Source organism: Anopheles cruzii, chromosome 3, assembly GCF_943734635.1.
Source record: "Anopheles cruzii chromosome 3, idAnoCruzAS_RS32_06, whole genome shotgun sequence".
NCBI lineage: Eukaryota > Metazoa > Arthropoda > Insecta > Diptera > Culicidae > Anopheles > Anopheles cruzii.
The window spans coordinates 22,147,745-22,159,696 of NC_069145.1; the positions used below are offsets into that span (position 1 = coordinate 22,147,745).

At 53.5% G+C, this 11,952-nt stretch overlaps 1 protein-coding gene across 4 annotated transcripts in view; it reads left to right on the plus strand.

The window, feature by feature from the left end:
- LOC128274307 (complexin) overlaps nucleotides 1-11,952 on the plus strand; it is a 159,563-nt gene that overhangs the window by 112,132 nt on the left and 35,479 nt on the right. For 2 of the 4 annotated variants that reach the window (XM_053012456.1, XM_053012457.1), the window contains exon 3: nucleotides 8,200-8,211. The exons of 1 other annotated variant lie outside the window; for it this stretch is intronic. In XM_053012456.1, the coding sequence (XP_052868416.1) occupies nucleotides 8,200-8,211 (12 nt within the window). Of the gene's footprint in view, nucleotides 1-815; nucleotides 1,116-8,199; nucleotides 8,212-11,952 lie in introns of those variants that run through there. One more of the 4 variants, XM_053012459.1, reaches the window with a different exon arrangement.

Below are 11,952 nucleotides of genomic sequence, written 5' to 3' on the forward strand. Positions count from 1 at the left end.
AAGTTAGCCCAAACGATAGCGCGCGCCCGTGTAAGTAAATCATCAGAAATCCCTGCCACAATCCCCGATAATATTGCGTGGCATCCGTCGCCTCCGAGGCCGAGAGATCTGTCCCGTATGTCTTTGGCTCGCGGGCCACTAGGTCAGTCGGTAGCGATAGCGGTTTCCCCCCTAGGGGGCCGCTACTCGGCCATCGGCGTCGGGCCGTTCGGTCGGGGTTCGGTTTCGGGTGACGCGAAGCCTCAGCCGCCGGTCGTGGTCGGCGCCGGCGGCGCAGAAGTAAATCTATGGCACCATTTTCCCACTGGTGCTAATTTATTCAAACCCCATTCAAACCCCATTCGTGGGCCACTCGTGTAACTGCGAACCTCTTCTGCGCCCCTGCCCCGTCTTCGGTCCAGTCCCCGTCCAGATTGGACGGCGTAGTGTTCGGTGGATCTCAGGCCGGCTCATTGAGTGCCCCACGAGAGAGAGAGCGTGAGCCGAGCAAAAGAGACGCAGAGAGCGAAAGGATCCCCCTTTCGCAGGAGTTTGCGCAGGGCGAACTGAGGCACTCACCCAGGCGTCTCCCGAACGGAAGGACGAATGCGAAACCCCCCGCCCGAATCCGAAGCTAATCCGACGCGATTCGGACGTCGGAGTCCCGTCGGCGGACGTCGGGTCCCGGTTGGCACGCAGCCAACCGCTGCGCCTTCGGTCGGCGGATGCGGAAATCCCAAGCCAGCCGATCGAGCGTTCGGCGTGGCCCCGTCGCTTTGATTAGACAACAGAGCGGTTCGAACGTTCAGTTCAGTGCACACAGCGCATCAGGCCAGTACACGCGGAGCGCTGTGAGTTTGGCCACGTCAGGGCCAGGACATAGTCCAGCACACCAGCGGCGCAGCCAAGTGGCAGGTGTTTACGTCCGAAAGTGCCTGTGTCCTGTGGGGATAGCCGCGAACCGCCCGGCCAACCGCCGCCCGGTCGCCCGGTCGTCAGCGTCCGTTGAGCGGCCTCAACCCAGCCACAGTGCCCGACCTGCGACGGTAGCTCCACGCCCGCCAGCCAACACGGCGCCCAGTGATAGCTAGTAGTTAGTGAACCAACAGCGCTTTAGAGAAAAATGAATTTTCTCGGTACGGTAGGGAACATTCGATTTTTCACGCTCTGTATCAATGTCTATCAAGTAACTGCTCCCCTCCTAGGCTAACGCCCGTCTCGCCCACTTGTTGTAAACCGCCGACTCCCGTTCCGTCCACCTCTCCCCCACAGTCCCCGTGTATTGATAAACATCGATCGTACTAACTACGCTGCGGCAACTACGAAAGCGTTTTCTCAGCTCTGGCCAGCAACCTCAGTGCGGTGTGCCGTACCTCTGTAGTCTACTGCTCTACTACTGCTACTACTACTGCTACTACTACTTACTACCTACCAGCTTTCCCGTGTGTAAGGCTGCCTTACTGTGTGTCTCTCTCTGTGTGTCTATCTATGTGTGTGTGTGTGTGTGTCTGTGTGTATGTATGTCTATTCTTACCCTCTCGCTCGCTAGTGTGTTACCAAAGAGGGCAGTCGCTTCCACACACCTTTCCGAATGAAACGAATTGGTTGGTAAATTGCGGCAGACAAGCGAACTAATTGTCGCACTTTGTCGCCTGCGTCAAGGATCCCCACACGTACACACGCACGAGCGCAGGGCGTATTGCGTGCGATCCACGGACTCCCTAAGCCCGACGGTAACGACGGTGATAGATGCGCTGTTCACGCCATGCACCTGCAGGTCACGCTGCGGGCCATAAACGTGCCGTCTCCGTGGTCCGCCTTTGCTATGCGCCAATGCGGCGTTGACGCTCCGAACCCCGTGACCCACTCGTGCCTATGGCGGTGTGTGTCAGTGTGTGTACTTGGAAGGGCTTTCCACTACCACCACGAGACTTGACTTTCTCTTCTTGCTGCCCCCTTTCGGCGCCTCTTGGCTCCGATGTCCGACAGTCTGTGGCTGTCTCCCTCTCGATGTCCTTTCGTGGGTCCTGCTTTCTCTCGCAAACACACACACACCCGTGCCGTACCGTGCGCCCCGCTGATCGGCGGGGGCTTTAACGATCGCGGGCCAAGTGGGCCGTAAGCCAACAGCGAGAGCGAGAAGGGTGCGAGAAGGACAGCGCTAACGGCGTTTGCTTCATTGCGGCATACCTTACAGGCGCGCGCTGCGCCTAGTATGCGGCCACGTCCACGACACTGGCTGGCTGGCTGGCTGACCGTAGGAAAATCGATCAAATACTTCCTCGCGGTCGGCGACAACGACGTGCGACGCCAGGACTTACGCAAACCTCTGTTGTGAAGTGGCTGCTGCCACCAGAGCCCGTTCCAACTCCCACCGGACAGAGTTTTCGGAGGTCGGTAGGTCGTTGACAAATCTGCCCACATTATCTCGCACGACACACCGGCTTCCAGCCCTGTGTTGAACCTGGTGCGTGCCAGTTTTACCTTGGTCCGTGCCCGTGACGTGAACCGATTCGTTACAATTACACGAATCACACTCCGTTAATTGCTGTCATCAGGCGTTGACCCCCATTCCGGTCCTACTGGCAGGACGGGTCGGGTCGTTGGGCGGAAAAGTTTCCGTATAATCGGTAAAGCGGAGCAAAGTTTGTAAAATTCGCTCAAGAAAGGGGCGATAAACGATTCCGCAATATGGGGTCCCTCGAAGGTGAAAGGTGTGTCGGTTGCACCAGCTGTCATCGAGCACCTGTCAAATACCTGTTGCAGCTCACCTGTCATGGCGGCCCACTTTTGACAGCTAATGTCATGCTTCTCCTATCGATTTGCGGGTTCTACTTTGTAACACCGCGCCATTGCCATATCTGTTCTACAAAATGGCTTCACGCGACGCTTCCAATCAATCTTCCGGAGTGATCGTTTTGTAATTACCTTCTGGACCTACCCTACTCAAAATTCCAAAACGGATTACGGAGAATCCTTTAATCTTGCCCACGGCTCACGGCTCGGCTGGGCTCGGTGTTTTAATTAAACTCCCACCATTCTCCTTTCCGTCTCCTTGTGGCTAGTCGTTTAATTTGCGGTCCCAACGGTATCTACGGCCGGCGTCTGTCTATGTGACTTTCGCCCGAGCGAATTGCGGTACGCCTCGATGTAATATCGAGTACCAGCCGGGTACACGACGCTTCTTCCTATGGAGGCCTTTCTTGAAGTGCTGGAAACTTTCCGGTCCGGTGCGCTCTAAAGCGGATTTCTTAAAACGGAGCACCTAATGCAATGCTGCTACAGAGTCATCCTGGTTTTTTCCCTGTTGTAAAATGGAACCAGGTGGAAAGCGGTGATGAAAAACTGTGGCTCGTTACGGCCACGGTGCAAAAAGCCAATTGCACCGTCCCCGACCGTCTTGCAGAGCGATACAAAGAGATACACTCTCGGGTGCTACTCTCCTCGAAGCCAGAGTGGGAATTAGGATTGTACAAATGAAATCTTGTAAATTAGACCTGGTGCTAGCCACCAGATCTCTGCGTTCCGACTCCCACCGGAGGGAGTTGTACTTAGCGCTCAGCGAAACGGCTTGGTCGAAGAAGCAGAGTGGGTAAGCCTTTGAGTGAAACGATCCAACTTCCTAGCGAGCCGTTGCAGATACATCGCCGAGCCCGATTCTCCCGCCGGTCGTCGAGTGCAGCGATAGAATAGGGGCAGTAGAACGACCTGCACACTTCAAGCGTCTGTTTCATTCCATTCGCTGCAACGGACGGCCCTTTCCGAAGGATGCTCCTGAGTTGGTCGCAAGAAGTGGGCCGGGAAACCAAGGAATAATCCCACCGGCGATACTCATTGGGAAGCTTACGGCACATGCCGAGGCTATCGAATGGCGCTGAATAGCCTGCTTCGATTGAGGTAAAAAAGCACCACAAAAGAAAGGGATCCGCTCATTACAGACTACTTAGCAAATGAGAAGATACGTGAGGCTACTTTCCGCCGCCTGCTAGAGATGCTGGGATGTGCTGGCAAATGTTTTCTGCTGTCAGTGTCGGCGATTGAAGACTCCGCATATTACCGATGAATGCACCCCGGTACGTTGTGGTGTGGGGAACCACGACAGCCCCCGGGGACCAGAAAGTATCTTTTGATCGAACGCCGGTTCTCCATATGGTTCGAGTTGTGTGAGTGATTCGAGAGATGCGATGTCGTTCACCAGAAGGTTGATGAGTGTTTGCGAAATGTCGAACCATTTCTTACTGTACTTGGCGACGTCTCTTCGCATAGAGTAAATAAACACTTTAAAGACAGTCTTTTGATCTACCCCGGGGAAGGTTCAGTTTCTATCGATTTCACTACCGCTCATAGTTCGGTTCCTGTTTTGGCTCCTCTTCCAACGGCACTCCGTTAATTAGAATACGGACGCCTGATGGCAAATAAAGAATCCCTGATGACGCGTCGGTCTTTTCAGGGAATGTAACATTTCAACGTTTCCTGACGCTCCGCTTGTAAGCAACGGACTCTCGGTGCGCGTTATCTTCCCGAGCAAACATCCACCGAATCCATCCGGCGGATTATTTCCCGTCGACGCCGGTGTACAGCGGTGCGGCTACCTTGCAGGCGCACCGCCAAAAACCGCAGCCCAACATCTCTCTTTCTCTCTATGTGCAGCTACCACGAGCAAATGTGCAAATGCAAACAAGAGTTTTCCGGCTTTTTTGTGCCTTTGCTGTGCGAAAAGTTTTTGACGCTGACGATGATGGACAGGGCCGCGAAGCAAAACGGAAGTACTACGATCGTAGACGAAGGATGTACCGCCGGATGTGCCACACCACGGGACCAAATGCACTCCCGCGTCTGTCCTGGCTGGGCACGATGTGGGAGAGCATCATCATCGTCTTCCTCGCGCGGCAGACAACGACGCAGCACATGGAAAATGTTCCATTTCCTGGTAGCGCCGCGAACTAACCGACTGTCCGATCGATCCGTACCTGTGAGCTCGGACGGCCACGGCAAAACGTCAAAGATGATCCCCGTTCGACGACGGCCGGGGTATTTTCTCTACTGATGAGGGACAGAATGGTAGAAGCAAACTTTTTCAATTTACTTTTGTAAATTAATTGCTACAAGCGTCCGAGCGACCAAAGTTCCAAGAAGTCGCTGCCATCCTGGCGGGTGTGTGTGTGTGTGCGGTTGCTGTTTCTGTAAGGGTCGTGTCTGTCGTGGCGTTTCCCACCGCCGCCGCCTCTGCGGACGATGATGGTGATGATGATGGATCAGAAAGTTTTTAATTTGTCAAGATTTTTGCTGCCCCACGCTCAGTTATTAAATTCTTTTCGCTCGCCCGTGGCAGGACGGCCGGTCGGTGATTTGGCCGGTTCGGATTTGGTGACCCGGAAGAATTCAATCATTAAACGCTGGATCGAGATTATGTTCGCAGAGCGACCGAACCGAACGGTCAGGGAAACAACGTTTTTAATTGAATCTCTACATTGATTGCTGCTCTGGCTCTGGCATTGGGGCCCAGCCAGTCCCGGGTGGAATAGGCGGACTTGGAGAAACTAGTTCTCTCCCAACTGCTGGAGTGATTTAGCTTAGTAACTACGGAATAAAGCGACGTAATTCAGTTACCGGTCGGTGGGCGGAACGCAAAAGACACGACAGCGCACAACGCACAACTCCAACTTCACCGCAGATCGGGGAGAATTCAATTGTCGGCGGCGGGCCAAGAAGCCCGCTAAATGGTCATCCAATTTCTTTCGCTTCCAACAACTGCCAGCTTTATGTACACCGACGGACGGTGCTGCTATTCGCACACAAAATGCGCTTTCTTCAGGAAACGGTCCCTCTTTCTTTGCTGTGCTCCAGTTCCTTTGTGCCTGGAACGAAATTGATGGTTTCAATGGCATTGAAAGCTCACTTTAGCACGCCCCAGCTTCATGTCTGTGCATTCCTGTCCTCGTCTCGGTCTCCGGCGAACAAAGCGCCAGAGCATGCTCCAGAGCACTTCCTGCCACGCAGCACTAGAGTGGTTTCAGAAGCACACATCGCCCCCCACTGACTCTATGGTATGTGTCACCCGGGGGCCGGGGCCAGGGGCCGGCCATAATTGTACGATAAAAGCAAACTCGTTTCGATTACAAGGAAGGCCCCGGAAGGGGTGCGTTCTGCGGCTGTTGGGAGGTGATTCCACTAACTACACTACAACGCCCCGATCGTGCGCCGATACTCCTCAACTCGATTACCGAGAATGCACTTCCAGCAATTAGTGTGTCCAAAGAAACGCGGAAGCTGCCAAGTGCGCCAAGTGCTAGGTACTTTTTTTCGGCTCACCTAACACCAGCAGCGCCCACAGCCCTGACAGCGTCAGGGAGATGTGCCACACCCTTAGACACCCATAACCCGGAATGTGCGCATGTAACATGACTCCTAGATGTCTGCCACCAGCTGTCACTGGCGTCCCGTTGACGTTGTTACTCTCTGTGCCGAGAAGAAAAACGGCTCGCAACGGCGACGACCAAGAAGGCGACGCAGAGCTGGGAGCGGTGTTTTACATGCAAACTTGTGTTGGCCCCACTCGTGTCCCGGAGCTGTGCGGCGGGACTCTCAGCGACACACAGCGACACCGGAAGGCTTGTGGAGAATTTTAATGACTTCCATAATCGAAACGCCACCAAGGCGCGCGCCACGTTGGCGACAATGGCGTGCGTGTATGGCTCTCTCTCTCTCTCTGTCTTTCTGACGATGGCAGTCGTTTGGGCGTGAGCATAAGCTGTCGCCTCAAAGACTCCTGCCACCGACACCGAGCCCACAGCGCTGCGTTATCGTTGGCGATGAAGAGCAGACTGTTTTTCAAGTAGTAGTAAAACCACCCAGCACCCAGTTGGTGTCTTTTCGAAGGGTAGCCCTTCGTGCACGGGCTCCAGCGACGGCTACAAGGCTCCGGTCCGTAACACAAAACCCCGTAGTAGAGAGCTCAGTGACAGGTGCGTGTCGTATTAGAAGATTTCGGAACGTTTGGACAGCGATCCATCGGCAGAGCGCTGCCGCGAAAGCACATTCTCCCGGGAGGGCTTTTCCATCCTTTCCACAGTCAGTGTCAGTGTGTCAAGTGTCTAGAACGCAGGTAAGAATCCGTAAAGACTCGACTCGTACAGCGAGCGAGAAGTGTCACCGCTTGGTTGGCGCACTGCTTTGCGGTTTGAAGTTGATCGAAAATCACACACCTCCATCACGCGGAAGACGACTGCACTTCAAATGAAAGTCAAAAGATTCTGGCACCCGCGGGCGCCATCTAGCGGGCGCGTACTCCACCGTTTCATTCATTACCGTTTAGTGGCTCTCTTTTAGTTACCAAGTTTGCTTTCACGTTGTAGTTGCATCCTTCGATACGAAGCTTACCTATCCATGTCTATCGTTCTATCAATCTCTCTCTAGCTCTCTTGCTCAATCTCTCTCTTTCTTTCTCTCAATCTATCCTGCTCTACCATAAACCGATCACTAACACAGCAGAAACATTGCGCCAGTAACAAAGTAAAGCAACATTAGCGAACGGTCCGAACCACCGATCACCAGGCGTCTCCATTTAGATTTTGCTTTTCCTCATTTGAAACTTTGATACTTTTGCTACATGCTTAATAACTGTAGGTCCATTGTTTGGAGCTCTTTCGTTGCCGTAAGCAGCTGGCAAGTTCTCTGTTTGTTTTGCTTAGCATTCTACACATTCTAGAGATCGTGGAATAGATGCGCCGAACGCGCGTTACTCACTCACACACACCAACGCTTGACACTTTCTTCGCTCTTTCACTATCATTCGCTCTGTCTCTCTCTCTCTCTAATCAACTCTCTTTTCTCTAACAGTTTTTCTTCAAATACTAACGAACTTTTCTCTTCTCTTTCTCTCCCTTCTATTTCCCTTTCTTCCGGTGTTTCTTTTTGTATTAACTTCAATCTTCCTGTTTTTGGTTTCGAATTCCTGTTTGATTGTTTTGTTTTCCCCTTTTTACATTTTCTGAATGTTTTGTTGCTCCGTACCGGACTATCATTCTGTGTGTCCGTCTGATAATGATGACCCAAATAATGACTTTCTACAACCAACATTGGACCACATCCAAATCACTTAATGTACACCCTTTTCGTTCTCCTTCACCTCTATGTCCACTCTTTGTTTTGTTTCTTTTTTCCCTTTTTCTTTTACGGGTAACACGGTACCGCTTTGTTTTGATTTTCCCACGCATTTAGGAGCTGCTGGAGGTAAGTTTCTCGTGGCTGCTGCGGCGATCGATGAAAACGTGGGCCCGCGCCGCGCCGACACCGAGGCCAATTAGCTAACGTGCGCCGCCGGTTGGTGTGTACCTCACAGCATTAGTACGGAATCGATTCCGAAAATCGGTAGGCCGACTGGCCAGCCGAACGAACGGGATATTTATACGGGATGCTCGTCCAACTTTTCGGCTCGTCCCGCTAATGGCCCTGCTGAGCTACCACCGGGCCAGCGGGTTGATTTATTTTTCCGGCTCGCGCTCCGTGTACGTGGTCGGAATGTAATGCGAGTGTTCTTCATCATCGTCATCATCGCCGAGCGAACGACTGTGGCGGGACTCTCGAGATCTGCTGCTCCTTGGAATGCCCCCGAAGATCCTCGCATGGTTCTGTGATGAGTCCTTCGAAAATTGGAATTTACCCACCGTCGACCCGACCCGACCCGGCCGGCGTGTGTGTGTGTGTGTTGGGGAGTTAAACGCACATCAGGGGCCACCCGTACAGGGGCCACAGTACATTCCACTGTAGGCACCCGGTTTTCGGCTCCGTGCTGGAATGTCGGCTCCGTAACGGAATTTCCAAGATGAGCAATCAAATTGTTATTCAAACGAGAGAACGGAATGAAATTGATTAATGCCACCCGGTGCCGCTGGGACCTGCCAACCCGCTCGCCGCCGTCATCACTACGATACGGTCCGTGGATGGGTATTTTCGATTACCGATCCGGTAATGGTGCCTAAGCTGCCAAATATCGCACCCCCGGACCCGGTAATGCGGTTAGTGTCCGACGCCACCGATCACGATGTGGCTTCGCCGGTCAATAAAACCCGGCACATGGGTCTTTTTTTTTCTTGTCTTTCGACGAGCGGCGGCGGCGGCGTGTCTGAAATTGAATTATGTAAAAGGCTCCGGCCCGGCCACCAGCCGGGTGGCGCACTTTGTGAAGTAGTTATCAGTTCCAATGGAAGTTTCACCCTGTACGCCTGTGTGTGGAAATTAATACAATGTTGATTAATCAAATTATGGTGCCAGTGTGTCGGATGAGGTGGTCCACCAGGCAGGCAGGCCGGCGCTGAAGGATTCGTCGTCGTTTTTGGGCACATTTTGGATTACTGACTTCCCGAGTTCCCCTGCCACACATTGTAGCTTCCCTGCAGTAACACCACGAAAGAGCCAGGAAATGCTCTCGATGCGGCCGGAAATTTAATTAAAACGTACACGCAGCCGAAGCCGGAGCTCCCCATTAGCTGCGTGCGAGGACCCCACGGTGCCCGGGGTCCGAAGCGCCAGCGGGACACTGTCACTGGCGGAAGTGAACATTTTAGCGCATCTAATTGAGTTTGTGTGCGCAAAATTTTGCAACCCGTGCGAGCGAACAACTTCCCCGTGGGCGCCATGTGCTCGGTCGTAAGTGAGCCAGGTGCTCGGCACCTGGATCGCAGTTTCGGTGGACTGAAAAATGGTTGGTCCCATAGTACGAACCGGATCGCGCCGTGTCCGATCTTGGGGCCCCCGTGTGGGGGCACAATGCTAAGATTTGGGCGGACGACACAACTGTCCCGAGCGAGGACCGAGCGCCGTAAATAACCAAGTTACGGATTATCATATACAAATTATGTAGCGTATAATAGCTTTTTAATTACATTACATGGAGCCGGCTTCGTTGGGCTCCGTCGGCGAAGAGGGTGCCCGTGCCAGTGCCAGTTGTCCGTCAAGAACAGCCCGGAATGAGTAACGTTTTTATCCATCGACCCATCGAACATCGTTTCTCCTCCCTGTTGCTACTGCTGCTGCGTGATGGGCAGATGATAAATGACCACGAGTCGCCTGCCCCACTGCCTGGCACTGAGAGTGTCCGAGATCCTCACGGCCCCCGGATGGCGACGGCGCTCGGTAATCTTATCAGGGCAGAGTTTCCATTAACTCCTCCAGGGCTCGCTCTCGCACCAGGGTTTCCGGGGACCCGGGCGACGTATCGATTTCGGAGCTAATACGGACGACACTGACCAACAAGCAACCCGTCCTCCGCCAGTCGGGGGCACATCTGGGACCTGGCTGATAAGAAAACAATCGAAAACAACCGCCCTCCGTGGGGTCCCCCAAGTAAGTTGCTGGTCTTTGTGTCCCGGCCCGGATGTTTTCCCGGATGAATATGTATGGCCCTGGCTTGGCCTGGTGTGTGTGTGTGTGTGTGGCCAATCAAGTGCAGCAGACTGCCGCTCGGGTCCGACATGCTCTAATCGTTTCGATTTCTCGACCCTCGTAAAGCTTTCTCTCAAGTGATGATATGAAAATTCGTACCGCCACGAATCGGATGAGGGTGCCTTCCGCTGGGCAAGTGTCAAGTCCAACGACGACGACGGACAAAACTCCGAATCCCCTTTCATGTAATCTTGTAAAGCGCTTTCTCGGGTAGCGCTCACCCCCCCGTCACCAGGGGCAGTTAATGAATATTTCATGTTTCACCCCCGGAAGGCGTGTGCATAAAGGGGGTTCGATTTCAACTACTACGGACGGTCCCGGATGTTTTCTTCTCGTGCAGTGGAAGTGGCCGGCAGTAATTTGATCCGTGCCGCCCGACAGGGTGCCGCCAGTAGCAGAAGTGATTTAATCACCAGGAGCCAGCGGCCGAAATCGGGTTGTCCATCTGTCCGTCACCATGTGTCTGACAAGAGGTGGCCATTCGCAACCCGGAAGCACCCTGGCCGGAATCGATAAGCATTCGGTGTGCTGTGCTGTGAGGACTTATTTTCGAGATAATGCGGAGACCCCCCTTTTTTCTGTGCCTGGTGCCTGAAACTCGACACTCGGCAGTGTGGATGTGAAAATTAAACACCGACCGATCCGGTTTAATCTTCGTGAAAGCTTTTTTCCTTCCCCCTTCCGGCGGGCTCGGACAATTGGCGCCTTTAATCCGGCGGACGGCGCGCATCCAGAGGCGATCCAAGACACACAGAAGGTTAACTATTTCGCTTGGCTCATGAATAACTACCGATGCGTACGTAATTTATGTTGTCCGTAAATTTTGTTTCCAGCACCATTCCTGCGCTCCAAAGTGATGGGCAGTGATTTGTCCGTGACGCACGTGTGTGTGTGTGAAAGCGGGTGCTGGACCTGAGCCACTTTAATGGCCACTTTGAAAGCAGTTCAATCAGACAAATGGGATCGACCTGGTTGGGTTCTGCTGGCCACTTCGCAACTGCCAGCATTCTGTTGGTGTGTGTGTGTGTGTGTGTGCATTTGCATTGATGAATATTCCATGAGCGCCTCGAGTTTTCCCGGGAAGCCACCAACGAAGTCGATCCCAACGATTAGACGGAGCTCACCGGGACGGACCCCGAACACCAAATGATAATTGCTGTCGGTGATTAGATTTTGTGCCTCGATAAACTCTGCTCCTCGCAGGTGAAGTGAAGTGTCCCAACACGCCTAATGTCACCTTTTCTTTGGACTGGGCCGCTTCTTTTCCCGGCCCGGGCCGACGCCCGGCCATAAAATCAATATCCAATCATATCCGCGTCTGGTGCTTGTGCCGGTGCTTTGCGATTCAATTAGCGAATCACGGTGTGTCCACGGGATCCACGCTGTTCCGGGGGCCAGTTCGCGAAGTGACGGTTCCGAAATAATTGACGAAACGGGGCCGCTGACGGATGATCGGCCGACCCGGGGCGGATCACCGTGGGGCGGAATCAATAATTTAGTGTGTTCGCAAAAGATGACAAGATGAACTTG